This window comes from Sinocyclocheilus rhinocerous, unplaced genomic scaffold (assembly GCF_001515625.1).
Source record: "Sinocyclocheilus rhinocerous isolate Xijiao unplaced genomic scaffold, SAMN03320098_v1.1 scaffold742, whole genome shotgun sequence".
Taxonomy (NCBI): Eukaryota; Metazoa; Chordata; class Actinopteri; order Cypriniformes; family Cyprinidae; genus Sinocyclocheilus; species Sinocyclocheilus rhinocerous.
This window is the reverse complement of record NW_015641116.1, coordinates 853,627-873,994: the sequence shown is the minus strand read 5'-3', so window position 1 is coordinate 873,994 and position 20,368 is coordinate 853,627. Positions and strand designations below refer to the sequence as shown.

Here is a 20,368-nt window from a genome sequence, read left to right as displayed (position 1 = left end):
TAAAGTATCTAATTAGTTACCATGTACGGGCACTACCTGTAAGTACCCACACTTGTCTGTATGTACATAATAATTACCATGCATGTACGACTGTTAAGTACAGCCGTGTTTCTTATTTGTTACCATGTTCATACACTTCAGGTAAGTACCTTGTGTTAGCACTCTTTTGCCTGTAGGTACAAGATATTTGCCATGTATGTACCAGGGAAGTACACGTACTGTAAAATAAAGTGCTACCAAAATTTCTTATTACCGGTATCAATGTTAAGTTTCCGTTGCTTAATATTAAGATTTAAAGGGTTAGTTTAAGAAAAATATCCATATTTCAAATGTAATAAACACTTTTCTCTCATTTCCGGTTTCTGTCATACACTGAAGCAGTTCCGGCAGATGACGCAGCACGTCGGCGTTACGTGATTAGTGACGAATGCGGAGAGAGAACAAGACAAAATGCCGGTCACGAATTAGAAGTACAAACCGAGGATTTGCAAAGAAAAATGTTGGTTTATTTGACGACTTGTGGACTGTTCAACTGCAACACCCGCTGACTGCAATTTTAGAGCTTGGAATAGCCACGACAATTTTTTATATAACTCTGACTGGATTCGTCTGAAAGAAGAAAGTCATATACACCTAGGATGCTTCGAGGGTAAGTAAAACACAAGCTAATTTTCATTTTTGGGTGAACTAACCCTTTAATTTTTTTAACTCAGCAAGGAGTGACAGTAGAGACATTTTGTAATGTTATAAAAGATTTCTATTTCAAATGAGAGAAAAAATGTATCACTGTTTCCACCAAAATATTAAAGACCAAAAACTGTTTTCAACATTGATAATAATAAAAGCCATTATTAATAATTGAGCACCAATAATAATTCATAATAACGGTGCACCAAATCAACATACTAGAATGATTTAATGTTTTTTTTGTTTTCATGTTGATTTCTCTAGTTGAAAAATTTAAACGAACCTAGATCAACATGGGTGCTAGGTGCTGACTAGAGGTTGACATTATTTGCAATAATTGAAAAAAACTGAAATTGATCAGCAAATTACAAATCAGTAGTTAAAGGGTTAGTTCACCCAAAAATGAAAATTCGCTTGTGTTTTACTTACCCTCGAAGCATCCTAGGTGTATATGACTTTCTTCTTTCAGACGAATCCAGTCTGAGTTATATAAAAAATTGTCCTGGCTATTCCAAGCTCTATCATTGCAGTCAGCGGGTGTTGCAGTTGAACAGTCCACAAGTCGTCAAATAAAGCTCGCGCATTCATAATAAAACGTGCCGCAGACGGCTCCGGGGGATGAATAAAGGCCCCCTGTAGCGAATCCATGAGTTTTTGTAAGGTAAAATATCCATATTTCAAATGTAATAAACACTTTTCTCTCACTTCCGCTGACTATCAGTTTTATTATGAATGCGCGAGCTTTATTTGACGACTTGTGGACTGTTCAACTGCAACACCCGCTGACTGCAATGATAGAGCTTGGAATAGCCAGGACAATTTTTTATATAACTCAGACTGGATTCGTCTGAAAGAAGAAAGTCATATACACCTAGGATGCTTCGAGGGTAAGTAAAACAAAAGCTAATTTTCATTTTTGGGTGAACTAACCCTTTAAGAGTTGGTCCAATTGCATCAGCCACAACAAGCTATTGCGCTTGTTACTGATTATTGATATTGGTTATTGATATCATATCAATGCACCCCTACTACTGACCTTGGAATTAAACTCTGCTAGAAAGTCAAAGTGCTTCTTCAGGTCTGTTGCGAGAATGGCCTCGATGACTAGGAAGCGAAAGCGCTTAAACTCAACGTGGTCCAAACTGCATAGGAAGTTGAACTCCGGCTGGGAAAGAAACAGGCTCCAGGCAGAGGCTGCATGGTGGTTCTCCAAAACTGAACGGTCATTATACAGCACCGCCTGTGTGAGGGAAAGAAGGATGAAAAAAAAAAAGAGAGAAACATGGTGTTCACGAGTCAAGAGGTTCCGTGCTCTGATTACAAAAGCATATGCTTCTGATAAAATATGGGCTGGTTTCACTTCTTGACACAACAGTGTGAAAACTAGTTCAATAGCCAAAACTGTTAATGAGCTATTCAGAAACAAATAAATTGTACAAATTCAAAAGTTCTTCTAAACTACAATTTTAGGCATTGTTCACCACTTACCTGAGGAGCGTTAGTGGCTACGAGAAAGGCATTTGTGCGACCAGGGTGATCATAGTCATGCATAGCAGCTGCTACATATAGTGCCATGAGTTCCAGCGCAGGGATATTCCAGGCCAGACAGCCGTAACTGTCATCCGAGAATGAGGAACTTTTGGATGTGGCATATGCCACCCGGCCTGGGGAAATTCCACTGTCCGAATCTAATAAATACAAAGAGTGACCATGTATGAACAGTGGTGAAACACTATTACACATCCTTTCCATTTCAAAATCAATAAAGTGTCTTTCATAACCACCTAGGTGACAAATTTCTGAGCTTGCTTTATTTTAAAAAAAAAAGTGAATTAGCCAACAGTCCACAGTATAAATTATCGGCTAATCACATGTGACAGAGATGAGGCGATAATAATTTTCATGTTATGGCTAATAACCGATAAATGGCCGATTTAAAAATGATATTTTGTAGATTTTTTTTTAAATCAATTTAAAATGAAATACTAAAGCATTTTCTTTAAATGCTACAAGTGAATTTAGACATCACAACATTATAATATACAGTAATGGAAATTCATTTTGAGCTCTGCTTAAGGTTACAGTAAAGTTTTATTAAATTATTAGTGTTTTTAAAGATCAATTTTACACGAGTTAAGATGACAGCAAAAATAATCTACATAAAAAATCAGGGGAAATGGGAATGTACAATGCCAAATATATCTAATTTATATACCTGATATTAAAAAAATCTCTACTATCAGACAATAATCAATTTGCAACCACAGAAAAATTTAGCATTTCTGTATGAAACCTATTTAGTATATTTAATTCATAATAATCCTCTAAAAACATTTCGATGAAATTAGAAATTGTTATAAAAGTAAATATGATCTATATAAATATATAAAATGTTCAGCAAATGAAAAATGAAAAAGACATATATATTCATGTGAAGATCTGTTCAGAGATGTTTAGAGAAGTTTTATGTTTTCTTCGCTGTTAATTCAAACATAGGCCTTAATAAGTCACTAATGAAATAAGAGAATCAAACACCACAAGTGCAATTAAAATGTTTTTTCAGCAAACCAAATATTCTGAAACCATACTCCATCTCTTTCCCCAAGATTTTTGCATATTTTGCAACTCTGTACTTGAGCCAGATAGTGAAGTCACTGGTCTCAGTGTGATTCAACACCTCTGCCTGCCAGAGGCTGCTGCGTGGAACAGCAGCAGAGTGACTCACAGTGAACTCCATTTGAGAAATTACAAGGGCCATCAGCAGACTTAAAATAAGCCTCAGACATGCTGAGCCAGCAGCCACCTCAGATCTCAATAGCAAAAGAGGATCTCATATCGGACAGCATTTGCGCCGAAGACCGGGCAGCGGCGATGGCCTCTAATTTATTTCCGATGGAATGGGAGGTATGCGAGATATAGACATGACTGAGGATAGATGCTCTAACCTGAATCTGCCCATCATGTACTTCATATTACCGTTTTATCCAGTGCCTTATCCAAGGGCACAATGATGGTAGACCATGAATCGTCCATTGTGGGATTTGAACCTACAACCTTCAGTTACCAGTCCACTACACAAAACCCCACCTCAGTAACACCTGCAGATCTCAAAGTTTCTTGATGCCAAAACTATAATGGAGCATGAGAGTACAGGTGTACCTGTATCACTTCCCGTGACATGCTCATTATGGATCTGCTGAAAGCCTGGGATTGGCCGGGTGGTAAGATACCACACTGCATGAAGGACGTCAGTGGCATGGACACGGTTGTGATCTGAGGGGAGAACAGACAGAATACCAAGTTAACGCTTCACTGGAATTCTTTCTAACCGTTCTCAGCTTCACAAGACACAAATCATCACTGTGGTCCAATTTGAGAAATACTGGAACAATTCTAACCCAGTTTCCAAGTTTAACTTCAAAAAGATTTTTTTATTCTCACAGGGGATATCACGATAGCCGTTTTCCAGAGCGCAAAAGTACGTCATGAATTCCCGCACAGGGATTTTGAAGATCTCTAACAGACCCGTGTCCTGGAACAAAGTGTACGCCACCTGAGAGAATGTAACAAACAGAACTTCATTAAGACAAGACAAGCAGTGAGCCATTTAGTCCCTGCAGATTCATGTTTACTGGCACAGACTACTCAGAAGGACCACTAGAATTACATTCAGCTTAATCTATGAAATGCCAGTCACATCAGATCAGACAATAAAAGTGTGTAATTACTTGGATTTAACTAAATGGGAAAGGTTTTCATTAGCTAAAAGAGAACCATGCTTTACACCAAAGTGATAAAAAAACTCTCAATTACATTTTTCTATTTTACTGAATTTGATTCCCAAAACTCAGCCCTTTTATTAGCTTAATCGCTGCAACAGGATCTTTTAATACTGGGCTTAATACTTAGTACAAGGCACTAACATAGCTGAGAATACTGCCAGTCTTTCCTCCTGTCATATCCATGAGCTCAAAGATCTGGAAGTTCCAGGTGTTGATCTTTTCCATGAGTGCTTCATGGTCCACCAGCATAGAGTCCAACCTGAGCTCCTCGTCTCCCTGCCAGTGATCAATCACAGTCAGCAGACAGAAGGTTTTGCTTAGTTTGACAGAAAAAGTCATGCTTGGCATCTTTTCCAGAGATAACAACTAAAGCATTTTACTAAGTCAGCTAAATTTATGTTGTCCTCACACGCTCTTACTGTGGACCCCTTTGGGCAGAACAATAAACTGAGGGTTTGCAGAGAGATCCACTCAAGAGCCACAGCTATAAATCCAGCAACCACACAATAATGCAAAAGCATAGGAATGCAAATAAGCACTCTGCTTCTAAACTCCACTCGGCTTGTTCAACAGCTGGCCACTTTAACAACTGCCAGATTGGCCCATAAAAGGAGTAGGAGAGCAGTGGAATCAAGGCGAGGCCATTTCAGGTTACGTGAAAGAAAAGCTCTTCTCTTGCGGGGCTTTCTAAGGCGAAACAGCAGTTCATAAATTTAAATTACTCATCCACAAGCAACACTGGATCTCAATTTCAGTTCCTGAGGCAATGTTTTAGACATTAATATAATGAAACCATGCGGGGATAAAGTGTGTGTGCTCTACCTCAGGATCCAATGAGGACTGCTCTGTACTGGAGGTCTGTTCCTCTTCCTCAGGCTGGCTATTTAGTTTTTCACCCGCTGTGTCTGGAGTCCTCTCCTCCTGAGACTCTGCCTCCAAGCTCTCCTCTCGGATCAAGTTTTCCCCACCATACTCTGCTCCTTCAGCTAAGAAAGTGAGCAAAAGCATCATTTTGAGTGATAAACCAAAGGATATACTCAGGAATGACTCTGTTGTGATAAATGGGGTTAGTGTCATAGCTTATTAACTTTACCTGAGCGTGTTCTTTGCATCTTTGCATTGGCTGTTGTGTGATGGCCCTCACCCACCTCTATGCTGGCCACACCTTTCAGCATCTGTCGGCCACAACTACAAAAAGAAATAAAAACAATAAGAAACAACCTTTCATAAGGTACAACCTAATTGAGAGAAGAGGAGAAGGGTTCTAGAAGTTACAGTACCTGGTGCACAAGGGGGCTGAGGCAGGACCTCGATACTGTTGCTGGAAATCAGGTGAGCTCAACGTGTAGCCCAGTGGTTTGTGCAGGTTTACGCTGGGCTTGGTGAGGAAATCAGCGGTGTCGGGGAACTCCACTGGAGAGCGTGTGACCAGAGAGAATCCGGGAGCAGCAGGGGGACTGTGACTCGGGGAGCTGACAGGACTTAGGCTGGGAGAAGCACCTATAGACATGAAAATCAATATTTATTCATTTATCCTTTATCTACATTGTAATCTTGTAAATTAAACTAAATAAAAATAAAAGTATATTTATATAAAAAAAGCATTTATTCATTCATCCCAAAAAAAAAGAAGAAGTAATTCATACAGTAAGAATCAGATACATTCCTGCTATGATTTAATTTCTGTGGGTTTTAAGTCAAGGTGGTGTAATTGTACAGAGACTGCTAAAGGTCTGTAAAGGTCAGTATTAAAATACTGAAATTCCAGAAATAGAAATGTTGGCATAAACCAAATATTATTGCTTGTCTGTCCAGTTAAATAAGTGTGGTGTAGTCAACGTACTGTACGGGTGACCATTTCGTTGTCATGCAACAAGAAAACAACCAGAAAGGACCCCTTCAGACCCTCATGTTGTGTGTCAAGATCAGTGACCACTGATTTCCATTGTATGGACAAAAAACATGAAGGACATTTCTCAACTGTTTCTCAGCTGTTGATGTAATGCCACCTCCACAATTATGACATGTAAATCAGTCTGACTAATCTCATAACTTTTACAAAATATTATATGCAAGGAAAGTTATTTCACTCTTGATGGGTGCAGACCTGGTCTTCTGGGTAGAGTGTGGCTGTAGGAGAGGGTGACGGAGGAGGATCTCTGTTTAGGAATAGTCAGCAAGTTGCTGTTGGGCCCATTAGAAACACAACTCTGGCTGTAGGGTTAAAAAAATTAAAAAAAATGACTAAATGTCTTATAGCTGACATGACTACAATTTCATTGATAGCTGAAAGCATATTAAAATGACTTGATAAATCAAAACATTTAATAAAAATGGAAAGGGCTATGGAGCATTTTATGAATGACTAATGTTCCCATTCAGCAATTCCATGTGAGCCTAGTCATAAGTCAAATTTGCATTAGATGATGTTTCTTTAGGGATTCTCAAACCAGCCTCTGACAGATCTCTTTTTAACACTGCCACCTTGATGGCAAACAGTAAAATTACAAAAAGCAGTGTCCCACTAAAACCTCAACTATTTGGTCATATTATACACCATACTTGGTGACGACTACCAATCCACAGATACAAATGCACCCGTGTCCCTGTCCTTGCCTGCCTCAGAGGAGTACAGAGAGTGCACTAAAGTGTAAGAGTGTAGTCGCGAGACAGTTTGAGAGGTCTGACCTGCTGAGCTCAGAGTGAGATCTCTTTCCATTGGTGCGTTCCCAGCGTGAGGAGGCAGACTCCAGTGGGGGCAGAGAGGAAGAGGCTGAACTGCGCCTCAGCTGAGGGGTAGGGAGACTGTTCCTGCTGCTCAGACCCTGAAAGTACAAGGTCATTTAGGAAGTACTCAATAAGCAGGATGACTTAAAGTGCACCAGTTACAGGGACAATACCTCTGGAGATCATAATTTCTCACTGTATTACTCACTTAGACCCAAGTTGAGGCAATATTTTAAAACACTCTCCTAAACTGCCTTCTCACCCTTTTCTCTCTCTCTCTCTCTCTCATTTGTAATATTAAAAAGTATTATTCATTCTAGTAAAGCGTTCCATTTGGACGGTTAGTGAAACAGTCAAGTTCTTCAATTTGATTTAATGCCCAAATTTTTTTTCTATCATCAATGTTAAAAACAGTTCCTGCTTAATATTTTTGTGGAATCTGGGATATACTTTTTTATCAGGATTCTTTGAAGAATAGAATGGAAATTTATTTGTATTATAAATGTGACTTTTGACAAATGTACAGTGTTCTTTCTGGAAAAAAAAATATTATTATTATTATTTCATAGAAAAAATAAAAAACTTACTGATTCAAAACTTTTGAATGATAGTGTATGTTTGTATCAGTTATTATCAACTGATATTAGATTTTTTTTTTTTTTCATTTATTGGTATTGTCTATATTGGATATACAATGGCTCATACTGGAAATTTAATTGTGCCACATTTCCCATATTATTAGAGTATTTAACTTTTAAGTGCAATAACACTGTAACACTGTTAAGTGCAAATGTCATAATAAATATCCGACTGTACATTATAATACTGTGATGCCTAAATTCACTTTAAGCATTTAAAACCACCGATTTTACTTTTTAGTATTTATAAATACTAAAAAGTAGACAAAATAGCACAGAATATACTTTTTTCATCAGTAATCAGCCATAACATGTATATAATTATCAGCTTACCAGCACTGGCCATAATTTTAATAGCAGTGCACAGAAAAATACCTTAAATTCTAAAATTATTATAATTATTAATTATAATCACTGGATATGTTTATACCTAAATATATAACTATTGGCCCTTGAGCAACAACAATATAGCAGAGCTACTTTTTGTTAGTAGCTTGTGTGTAGCGAACTACTTTTTCAAAAGTGTAGCTTGACTGCAGTTACACTACTTCAAATTATGAGTGACTTGTAGCTCAGCAAGGATCCCCAACACTGCTGCTCACCTACCTTCAGCGTCTTTCTCTCTCCTCTCTCTGAGGGGTCTTCTATCTCAGCGCAGGTGTAGAAACCGGGGAAGGGGGTGAAGGGGTTGACCCGGGGCCGGCAGGACCCAGAGAAAGCTCCCATGAGGCTGCTGACACTGCGCAGTGAGGAGAGGACGTGGGGTGAGAGAGACAGGTCCATCAGCAGGTCTGAGACCAGGTTCCTGGCCTCGTTTATCACAGAGAGATCCACGCCGCTCCCACTCACTGCACCCTAAGTACACAAAAAGTACATATTACAACATCCATAGAATGCATTGCAAAATCAGGAAATTGCTGCATAAAGAAGCAGAGATTTACTCTGTACATATCTGTTTTGGGGACATCTACTGCCTCCTTGTGGTCATTTAGAAATACAGCAGGATTTTAAACATTTACCTTTACATTTGCATTTTGGCAGACACTTTTACCCAAAGTGACTTACATTGCATTAAAGCTACACATTTTATCAGTTAATGCATTCCCTGGGAATCAAATCTATGACTTTGGCGTTGTTACAATGATTGAGCTACAGGAACGCTACAGCATGCCATCCCACTGCTCCAGACTTGTGCCAGTAGTAACTGTAGCAAAGAATGACTCATTCTCGGAGCCATCCATTTGATAATTCCAGCCAAGTAGCAGAGACCGTTTTTGATTATATCCACTCAGCGGAAAAAAGGAACCGTTCATAATGATATTACAGGAAGAACTCTGGGTATATATAATAAACTCAGCTAGTCTTAATCCATCTTCAGCCTTGTGTGCACATGCTGCGCTCATTTTATTGATTGTATTTAATTCAGACCTACAGAATTGTTTTGAAGGGGGGGGGTGGTGGTTCTGATGAAAGTAATAAAGTAGAGTGGCAGCACTGCTGCAACCTGCGTGTGTGCATGCTCACACATGTGTGTGGTAAAAGTGCACAGCGAGCACTTCCTCCAGGCTTTGACGTCATTTGGCAAGCTTTATGTGAGCCAGGATGAGGGTTATCCACTTGCAGGTCAGCCGCAGTAATGAGCAGCAGGCAGATGGAGGGGCTACAGGACTCAGCATGCTAACAGGCTACAAACTGTCCTCAGATGGACGATATGAGGCTCATTCAGACGTAAAGAAAGTGAGAGGAGATGCTGGTCTATATGTAAAGGACTACAAAGATTACTCTCTTATTCTGGGCTGTATATAAAGCATTATAAAATAAAACTCACACAACTAATATAATAATATAATATAATATATGATCATACAGTATTTATAAAACATAAATGTATTTAACATTTAGAACCAGACATTCTGAATGAATGATTACTATAAAAAGGAAAATCACATTAAAAATTCATTATACCAATAATTTTTAAATACATTTTATTAAATTATTTCCATTTTATACATTCGTTTATAAATAGAAGGGTAACACTTTACAATAAGGTTCCATTAGGTGCATTAACTAATGTTATCAAGCACAACTTTTGTAAATGCTGAAATTAACATTAGCTAAGATTAATAAATGCTGTAGAAGTATTGTTCATTCTTAGTTCATGTTAAATAAAGTAGTTAACTAATGTTAACTAATGAACCTTATTGTAAAGTGTTACCAATGGAAGAACATCACAAAGGTTCATAAAAAGTGAATTAAAAACAAACGTACTTGAGTGGCCTGGATATTGGCTAGTTGAGCCAGAATGTCATGGGACTACTCTTACCTAATAAACCTTATATAAATAGTGCTGATGAAATACTCAAGTGTTGAAAAGCTAAACAGGAGTAGAACTGACCTGATATTGTGGCTTGTACCATTGTTTCAGGTCCCAGTCCCACAGGATCATCTAAGGACACAAAACAAAGCACATTTCATTCACGACTGCCATGTAACCATACCCATGTAAAAATAAACACATTTCTAGGTATTGGTTTGAACAACCATTTGATGTGTTAGTGAACGTTTTGTCAACACCTGAGCAATGCTTCTTGTGTGCTGAAAGCTGCTGAACGAAAAACTTTCTGGTGCTTGCCAGGGTAAAAAAAAGAAAAGAAAACCACTGTAACCACAATGAGACGTCAACAATAGCGCTCGCAGATCTTATCTAGCCAAACTACGTAATTTGACTGCATTTCCACGTTATCTGTCTCAGAGGCTCAGAGGAAAGTCACCCAACAGAAGCCAAGTCCCACAACACTATCACCAGACTGTGTCTGTTTTCTGGTATCATGGAGTAGCAAAGCAACTTTTACAGTTAAATTGAAAAACAAGTTGTCTAAATATATTAAAAACATGATCGAATGGTCTTGTAGATTAAAACTCTTTATTTGAAAATGTAACTAATCCATTAGGCCCAAACATCAAAACAAACTTGCACAAGTCACAATCAATACGTTTAGCAACAAAACAAAAAGTATAGATTTTAGGCGTTATAACGAATAATTAAATACGTTTCTGGCCATTTTTCTTATATTTTTGCAGCACAATTCTACAGTCCTACAAAGTGACAAATTCATTTGTTAAAAGGACAAATATTCCATGCAGTTTTATGGCCTCATATTAATTAGAAGACAACATGTATGCTTTTATAAGTATTAGAAAAATGTTGTTTAAAATTAAGGATTTTATAACAACAAGCTATTTTTTTATTTATTTATTTTTGCACAAAGTCTGTTCTGTTCACAACAAAAAAGGGGGATAAAATCTTTTCTTTCAGGGATGTGGAAAACTTTTTTTAGGGAACACTGGCATAAATGAATTTAGCAACAAAGCAAACACAAATTAAGAAGAGTTCAACATCATTTTCAAAACAGTGGCATGTCGCAGTTCTAAAAAATCAGACAAGCAAAGTTTGTGAGAGTTCTCGGCCAACAACGGCTCATATGTAAGCGGTCGCCATGTTAAACTCATAAAGTCACTGTAGCTGAATAGCAGTGTAGTGTTAGACCACATGGGGGAGTACTGGTGATATGCACGAGAAGAGCCTGGTTTCTCCACACAACAGACAAAGCAGAAGTCCCCTGCACCTGTGCTGGCGGTGTCATGTGTCACTTCCAGCAGCTCTGATCTTTAAAACCAGCAGCACTCTCAGGCAATCAGAGCTGTCCAAAAGACATGACCACAGACTCTTACTCATTCAACACACAGGCTCAGAGAGCAACAGATGCAGTTGATGGAAACACACTCACCTGTTTAACCTGAATCAAAAAAAAAATTACACAAACATTAAACCACCCCAAGACACAAAAAAAGACTCATTTGAGTTCAAATGACTTAATTCCATGTCTGGAATGGGATCTGATTATGATGCAGACACAGTGGCCTCTTGCTCTCAAATCAGATGTTTTACTGATCAGACAGAGATGATCACTGTTTGCTGTCAGCATCTTAACGCCATCAAACATTTAGTATGGCAAATAAGCACTGCCATGGCAACCTGAGAGAGGCCAGCAAACAATAGTACAAAACGTCATTGCAACCAGGATGGCGGGAGACAGACAGAGGAGAAATGTGTCAGAGAAAGGTGTCTGATGCTTTCTCTCTCATTCACAGGGAAGGTTTTGTGGGTGAGAATGACCACTTAACATCAGACTGGTCACATTCGTTCCCATTAAATCAAGCATGTGGCATTGAGCTACATCTGTAGATGAACACAGACTCGAGTCTCGCCCCCTCTGAATGTTACACAGAGCAAATCTCTCTACTTTTGTTCTTTACAGTCTGTTGAGCTAGTAAACTTCACAGATGGGACAGAGATTAAGAAAAAAATAAAGGTGGGTCAGTTTCATAAAATCGGCTTCCTTGAATGTGTTACAATATTTTGACTCTGGTACGCCTGGTAAACAGTCCTCCATAAAATGCGCTGGACACATCGGAATATTTGGGTTGAACTGTTCTGGAATGTTACCATTCAAAAGTTTGAGGTTTTTAAGATTTTAGTGAGGTGTGGGTTACATTGATCAAAAGTGACAGTAAAGAATTTGAAATTGTTACAAAAGAAATTCTATTTCAAATAAATTCTCTTTTATACTTTCTCTTCATCAAAGAATCTTGAAAAAAAAGTATCATGGTTTCTACAAAAAAATAAAAAATAAACAGCACAACCGGTTTTCAACATTCATAATAATACTGTACTTTTTATAAGCAAATCAGCATATTAGAATGATTTCTGAAGGATCATGTGACAGTGAAGACTGGAGTAATGATGCTGGAAATTCTGCATTGCCATCACAGAAATGATTACATTTTTAAAATGTATTAATATTAAATCACAAAATAGTTTAAATTGTAATAATATTTCACAATGTTACTGTTTTTACTGTATTTTAGATCTAGTAAATGCCGCCTTGGTGAGTATAAGAGTCTTCTTTCAAAAATATTTTAGATAAATTGACTGATGTTGAGATGCACAGCTGAGGTAAAGTTTTTTAAAAAAAGACAATTCCACTAACAACATAATCTCTTTCACTTTTTCATTTGAGAGTAACACTATGCAGACTTTCCTTGTACACTCTGACGTAGTCAGTGATGTATGTAGTCATGAAATCAGAGACTCTCCCCTTGAAATCCGATCACAAGTGGTCACAGGAGACGCACTTAAGATTCATGTAACTACCAGGTGTAAACACCTGTAAAAAGTTTAAGCGTATTGTCTTACCTTGACTCCATGCGAGTGTGCAATCTCAATCACTATTTTCAAAAAAGTGTCAAATATTAAATAAAGTAAAAAAAAAAAAAAAAAGTATTTTTACAAATACAATGAATTTACGAATCTCATGAATATTGAGACGTCTTACTAGAGTTGCACCATTTGATAGCCTTGATATAAATCAAAAGATCAAATCTAAAATGTTACCTAAAATGTCTTTGAAAGAAGCCTCTTTTACGCTCACCAAAGATGCATTTATTTGATAAAAAGTATATATATATATAAAAACAGTAATACTGTGAAATATTATTATAATTGAATATAACTGTTTTCTATTTTAATATATTTTAAAATGTTGTAGTTTCCAGATTCTTGTGATGGCAAAGCTAAATTTTCAGCAGTCATTACTCCAGTCTTCAGTGTAACATGATATTTCATTGTAATATGCTGATTTGGTGCTCAAGAAACCTTTATTATTAATGTTGAAAACAAATATTTTTGTGGAAACTGTGATATATTTTTCAGGATTCCTTGACAAATAAAAAGTTCAAAAGAACAGAATTTTATTTAAAATAGAATTTTTTTTAACAAATGTAAAAAGTCTTTGCTGACACTTGCATCTTGCTGAATAAAATGATTCATTTCTCTAAAAACAAAAATTGTACTGACAAACTGCATTTAATCCATTTTTATATAAACCGATTTAGACAGAAAAAAATATATAATCTCAGGACTCACTGACAATTTTTTTCTGATTAAAATACAAGCAAAAAAACAGTAGGTAAAACACCCATACATGTACATGTGTAGAAATACACTCCCTTAATCTGACCCACAGGCAAAAACAGAGCCTTGTTCTTTTAAGGACAGAAAACCTGCATTGTGGGAAAAATGTGTCATACAGTATTTGCATTACAAAGTACCGAAACAGTTAAAACACTCAAAAGTAGACTAGTCTGCAGGCATTCGCCTACATAAGGTCAAAGACATCATGCTTTGCGTAAACCTAATGCTAGCACAAATGACATGTGGGAACTGTGCTGACAATGAGATGAAATAAAAATGAGTCGTCAACAACAACACTGAAAAAATGGAACTTCCGCTACTAAATTGTCACTACGAGAGCATCAGTGTGAGATGGAGAGTATAAGAGCATTGTGTGTTTGAGAGAATGTCAGTCGAGTGGCTAAATAACTGCACACCATCCGAAACCAAGAGGCCAACCAGGGCTGGCCAAACAAAAACAGCATCATAAAAGCCACAGCACTACACCAGTCAAGCCAGTCAGATGAGCCAGTCAAGAGCTTCATCAACACACAACAGACCAGCCAGTGAACCAGAACAACAAACCAACCGCTGATGAACACAGATCACTTTACATGCAGAGAGACAGGGTTAGAGACACGGCATGATTTTATGAAAATGAGAAACCTGTCTTATTTGATTAAAAACACAGCAAACAGTTTGGTGAAGTTTGTTATAAGCAAATGCTGCATGGTCTGAGATTAAAGACAATGAAAATATGGCCTGATATGCAACACGGGAAATGACAAGCATGTATTTATTGATACCATGTACGGGTGACTTTGAAAGCTTTTTCCCGTAACACATTACTATAGGCTTCTATACATTAACATTGTGTAATGCAATAGTGCAACATAAACTAACAATTAACTATATTTTTGCATTATTACAATGCTGAAAACAGATGTGCTGCTGATTTTTGTGAAAACTGTGATACGTTCTTTGAATAGAACATTCAAAAGAACAGAATTTATTTGACAGATTTTATTACAATACAAAAGTCTTTTTGATCACGTTAATGCATCCTTGATGAATGAAAGTATTATTATTCTTTATTTTTTTTCTTCAAAAAAAAAAAAAAAACAATCTTACAGACTCCAAACTTTTAAATGTTAAGTGTATATATACTATTACTATATGACACATATAACATTACTAGTGTATATTTTCTATATATACTGTTACTTTTTTTTCCTCCTTTTTTTCTTTTTCATTTATTAATTTAGGTTAATATGTTATAAATATTTTTTTTATTTCACGTTAGTTAGTAATACATCAACTAATGTTGCTTTATACAACTTTAATATAATAAAAATATATTAGTATGTAAATATTGACATTTAAGATTAATAAATACTGTAGAAAAGAAATATTTCTCAAGCACCAAATTAGCATATTAGAATGTTTTCTGAAGGATCATGTGAATCACTGAATACTGAGGTAATGAAAAAAATCAGCTTCGTTATCACTGGAATAAATTAGAATAAAATGTATTAAAATAGAAACAGTTATTTTAAATTGTAATAATATTTCAAAATATTACTGTTTTACTGTCTTTTTGATTTTAAGGATTTTTGTAGCCTTGGTGAGCATAAGAGACTTCAAAAACAATAAAAACAAATTCAATCCCAAACTTTTGAATGGCAGAGTATATTCACCAAAATACAACAAACATAGATCCAAGTAAATATTTTAGCATAGGTGGTTCACCAAAAAACAAAAACAAAAAAAACACTGAGTTAGTATGTAGATGAAAGCTTCAAAATGAAGTAATAAAAATGCCAGGACTAATATACCATGTACAAAAGGATGATGTCCGTATGTACAAAATAATGAGGTATCTGGTTTAAGCCTACAAAATGTGGTGATTTCAAATAGCCCTATCATGGATGTAGCAAAAGTGTGTGTGTACAGAGACAAATGTGTCCCAGTTTGTGTTCCTGTGGGTGTCAGAGAGCTGACGTCAGTGCAGGCTAACGCCCCTCACGGCTCAGCTTTTCTGTGTGGGAAAGTCCTGGCTACTCTGCAGTCAACTCCAGCCAGTCTCACAAAGACAAGGTCAATGCCATTTCTCAAGTCTCATCTGACCCCTAGAGACGATCGCATTTCACATAGAACATTATGACTTTTCGGCCTCATTGATCTGAATTGCACACATTTCATGTTCTCCGGGAAAACAGTGCATGAAATCACACGTTGAAGAATACATTTGAATCAATTCTGATTTCTCATCAAGCAACACCACAAAATCAAGAGTGCTTCCACTTAAAAAAGGAACTAGTGAAAAAGCATCTCACACCCTATTAATTCATTAATCCATGTGTACAGCAACCTTTTTGGTGCCAAACATAATTATCTGACTGATATTTACCCAAGCATCTCCAATAGCAATGCTTTGGTACTTGAACTTGGGTACAACCCACCCTTAATGGCTCACAGTCATGGTCATTACAGAGTTATGCCGTCTTCTGGAAAGCAGTCAGTGACTTCATGCTGAGCAGTGATTATGTCTGGCTCGCAGTGGCTGGTGTCAGGACTCTGACGGACAGGAGAGAGACTGTGGAAGAGGGTTATGTTGTCAAGATCAGCTGGCAGGCCTGTGGAACATTCCCTTTGCGGAGGGGAATGAGGAGATACCGCGCCATCCTGTGCTTTTCACATGGAAGCATCACTTCTCTCCAAACTACTGAAGGTAGTTACAGATACAGACCAAACCGGCTACAAGCTTCCAATGTTCCACTTGGCCGAAAAGCTTTGATGGTGATTGTGTGATTACAGTCTTCCAGGAAATGATGCAAGTCATTATAAGGTGCTCTAAAACAAAGATGCTGTAAATGGGTTGATGCATCATTTGCACTTTTATAAATGATTAAAACTGGTTATGGGGTGATAATGGAGAGTCATTCCAAAGGGAGGGTTTGAAAGCATTTCCCCACAATGGCGTCATGATGATTTTGATGGCTTTTCTTCTCTCTACAGTAAAGGCAATGGTCTTCAAAATGGCTCATTGTCTCTTTTTGCAAAACATGACAATCTAAACATAACAAGAACTAATCTGATTTGGGTCTGGAACGCAGCTCTAAGACGTGTTCTAGTTTATTGTGTGTTGTTGTCTTAGTCTCAGTCTGAGCTTACTAGCATCTGCTTTAGCCATCGGCATTTGTTTTGGTATTACTGTAGGGGGGCTGTGGAGGTGGGGTTATTCAGTGGTCAGCCAGGGTATCTGATTCGCTAGGAGGAAGGTAATCCTGTCCTGTGGATGTGCAAAACTATATATTTGAAAACAAACGTTAGAAAGGACTGTTTTTCAAAAGGAATATTTTGCCTTTTGACACAGAATCTTAAAAACAATACTGATTGTGGGGTTCCGAACATGTTGCCAAAAAATAAATAAACAAAAATTTTAACAACTATAGTTACTTTCTATACACTACTGGTCAGAGGTTTGGGGTAAGATTGTATGTTTTTGAAAAAGTCTCTTAAGCTCACCAAGGCTGTACTTGATCAAAATTAGACTAAAAACAGTAACATTGTGAAACAAAAATAACTGTTTTCTATTTTAAATGTATTTTAAAATGTAATTTATTCTTGTGATGGCAAAGCTTAATTTTTTTCTGCAATCATTACTCCAGTCTTCAGTGTCACATGATCCTTCAGAACAAACCGGCTACAAGCTTCCAATGTTCCACTTGGCCGAAAAGCTTTGATGGTGATTGTGTGATTACAGTCTTCCAGGAAATGATGCAAGTCATTATAAGGTGCTCTAAAACAAAGATGCTGTAAATGGGTTGATGCATCATTTGCACTTTTATAAATGATTAAAACTGGTTATGGGGTGATAATGGAGAGTCATTCCAAAGGGAGGGTTTGAAAGCATTTCCCCACAATGGCGTCATGATGATTTTGATGGCTTTTCTTCTCTCTACAGTAAAGGCAATGGTCTTCAAAATGGCTCATTGTCTCTTTTTGCAAAACATGACAATCTAAACATAACAAGAACTAATCTGATTTGGGTCTGGAACGCAGCTCTAAGACGTGTTCTAGTTTATTGTGTGTTGTTGTCTTAGTCTCAGTCTGAGCTTACTAGCATCTGCTTTAGCCATCGGCATTTGTTTTGGTATTACTGTAGGGGGGCTGTGGAGGTGGGGTTATTCAGTGGTCAGCCAGGGTATCTGATTCGCTAGGAGGAAGGTAATCCTGTCCTGTGGATGTGCAAAACTATATATTTGAAAACAAACGTTAGAAAGGACTGTTTTTCAAAAGGAATATTTTGCCTTTTGACACAGAATCTTAAAAACAATACTGATTGTGGGGTTCCGAACATGTTGCCAAAAAATAAATAAACAAAAATTTTAACAACTATAGTTACTTTCTATACACTACTGGTCAGAGGTTTGGGGTAAGATTGTATGTTTTTGAAAAAGTCTCTTAAGCTCACCAAGGCTGTACTTGATCAAAATTAGACTAAAAACAGTAACATTGTGAAACAAAAATAACTGTTTTCTATTTTAAATGTATTTTAAAATGTAATTTATTCTTGTGATGGCAAAGCTTAATTTTTTTCTGCAATCATTACTCCAGTCTTCAGTGTCACATGATCCTTCAGAAATCATTCTAATATGCTGATTTGCTGCTCAATAAACATTTCTTCTTCTTATCAACGTTGAAAAGTTGTACTGCTTAATATTTTTGTGGAAACTGTGATACTTTTTTTCAGGATTCTTTGATGAATAAAGTTCAAAAGAACATCATTTATTTGAAATAGAAAAAAGGTTGTAACAACAGTCTTTATAACAGTCACTTTTGATCAAATGATTGTGTCATTGCTGAGTGAAAGTATTATACACATATATCAGGGCTCCAGACTCATTCTTCCCACTGGTCGCTCTTTTGCGACTAACTTTCTCCGATTTGGTCGCAATATTTTATTTATTTATTTATTTTTGCACTACAACATTGGATTAATCAATGCATGCTTTTATCATAGTTTATAGTTGTATGGAAACGAAAGTGGTTAACATTCATTTTTCATCAGTATTATATGTTATTTGAATTTTGTGAATGGGAGTTCCTCTTTTGCTGTGTTATAAGCCGGGCTTGGGGTGCTTTCACTTTCGAATTCGTGATCTTGTCGTCACGTTTTACAAGAAAAGATAATTGTCTGTTTTGCTTACATCTACACACCTTTCACTTTTTAAGACTAAAAAAATTATTTTTAATATTCTTAATTAAAAAGCACAACAACAATAAAACCGTAAGATACAATGACAAACTAGCTTACAACGTTTAACAAAAATGAATAACATGAGGCATGGCATAGCTACACCACATGCTGTATTATATACAGACTAATAAATTACAGAACGTTTAGCAAACACTGAGGAATCAAATAAAAAAATAAAATAAAAGAGAGCCTCCATAGCATAATGTGAGGTAAACAGCAAAAGATAACAAGCTTTTCAAAAGTAAAAAGTAAAACTAAACTTGCTGTCGGTGATGGTGCTTGCATGTTTTTCCCCACAAGAATACCAACATGTTCACCTTCTCTGGTTTAAGCAGCAGTCTTTTGCTTTACTTTAGCATGAAAACCATCCATCGTTTCCTCAATTTTCACGTCCTTTTTGCTGCGCGCACCTTCGCGCTCCTGCTGATGTGGCTAGTATAAACCAGGCTCTACACTCGAAGCGCTGTGCAGTTCAAACGAGTAGCGCGGTTTCGTTATGCTTTCAGTTTCGTTTGCCCTTTTATGTTTCACTTATGCAACAGAAATATCAGCGCTTTTATGAGTTGAGCAATGCGGTGGTCGCGCCAGTGCGACTGCACACAAAATTTAGTCGCACAGGCAGAAAAAATGGTCGCAGTCTGGAGTCCTGATATATACTGTATATACACACACACAGTTTTGTTCCCTGCATTATACATATAATATGAGCAGAACTCTTGAAAAGCAAAATGGAAAAGTGTCATAACAGTCAAATGCTAATCGCCAGCCAGCAGCCACAAAAGTCGCTATCATACCCCCCTCGCATACCAACCAGATCCCAGTCACACTAGAGCGGGTGCCATGAACAGGTGGGGAGACTTTACGGGGTCATCAGGGCAGCCCTGGAGTTTGGCTGCCCTCTCTTTCGCTCTGCCTCTGCGCACAGCTGGCTGGCTGCACCGCACCACGTTGCCCCTCCGCTGTCTTGGCACAGCTAAGAGCAAAGAGCTCCAAAGTGACTGCTCTTTTTTTAGGGCTGAAATGAAAATCTTGCTATCTGAATTGTGACTAGGAGAGCAGGGAATACAGTAGGGATGTAACGATTAACCGCGAGCCGGTTGAAAATCGATTTAAATATGTGACGATTCAAATCGGTTGAGATGCTAAACAAATCGCGATTCAGTTTGGGGTAGGAGTTTATATGAATGTATGTCTGAGGGGAACTTACTGTCTTTCGATGGTATTTTTTCTTTTCCTCTTGCCTCTGTATAAAGCATAT

The 20,368-nt window shown here is 37.2% G+C and overlaps 1 protein-coding gene across 2 annotated transcripts in view; it reads right to left on the bottom strand.

Annotated features, from left to right (window-relative positions):
• The window catches only part of LOC107754680 (cGMP-inhibited 3',5'-cyclic phosphodiesterase B-like), a 54,600-nt gene that overhangs the window by 6,822 nt on the left and 27,410 nt on the right, over nt 1-20,368 (bottom strand). For both annotated transcript variants that reach the window (XM_016571226.1, XM_016571228.1), the window contains exons 2-13: nt 10,230-10,280; nt 8,441-8,689; nt 7,158-7,294; nt 6,577-6,683; nt 5,750-5,969; nt 5,563-5,657; nt 5,292-5,455; nt 4,611-4,745; nt 4,129-4,240; nt 3,847-3,960; nt 2,176-2,375; nt 1,724-1,927 (exon numbers count right to left, since the gene is read on the bottom strand). In XM_016571226.1, the coding sequence (XP_016426712.1) occupies nt 1,724-1,927; nt 2,176-2,375; nt 3,847-3,960; nt 4,129-4,240; nt 4,611-4,745; nt 5,292-5,455; nt 5,563-5,657; nt 5,750-5,969; nt 6,577-6,683; nt 7,158-7,294; nt 8,441-8,689; nt 10,230-10,280 (1,788 nt within the window). The remainder of the gene's footprint in view (nt 1-1,723; nt 1,928-2,175; nt 2,376-3,846; nt 3,961-4,128; nt 4,241-4,610; nt 4,746-5,291; nt 5,456-5,562; nt 5,658-5,749; nt 5,970-6,576; nt 6,684-7,157; nt 7,295-8,440; nt 8,690-10,229; nt 10,281-20,368) is intronic.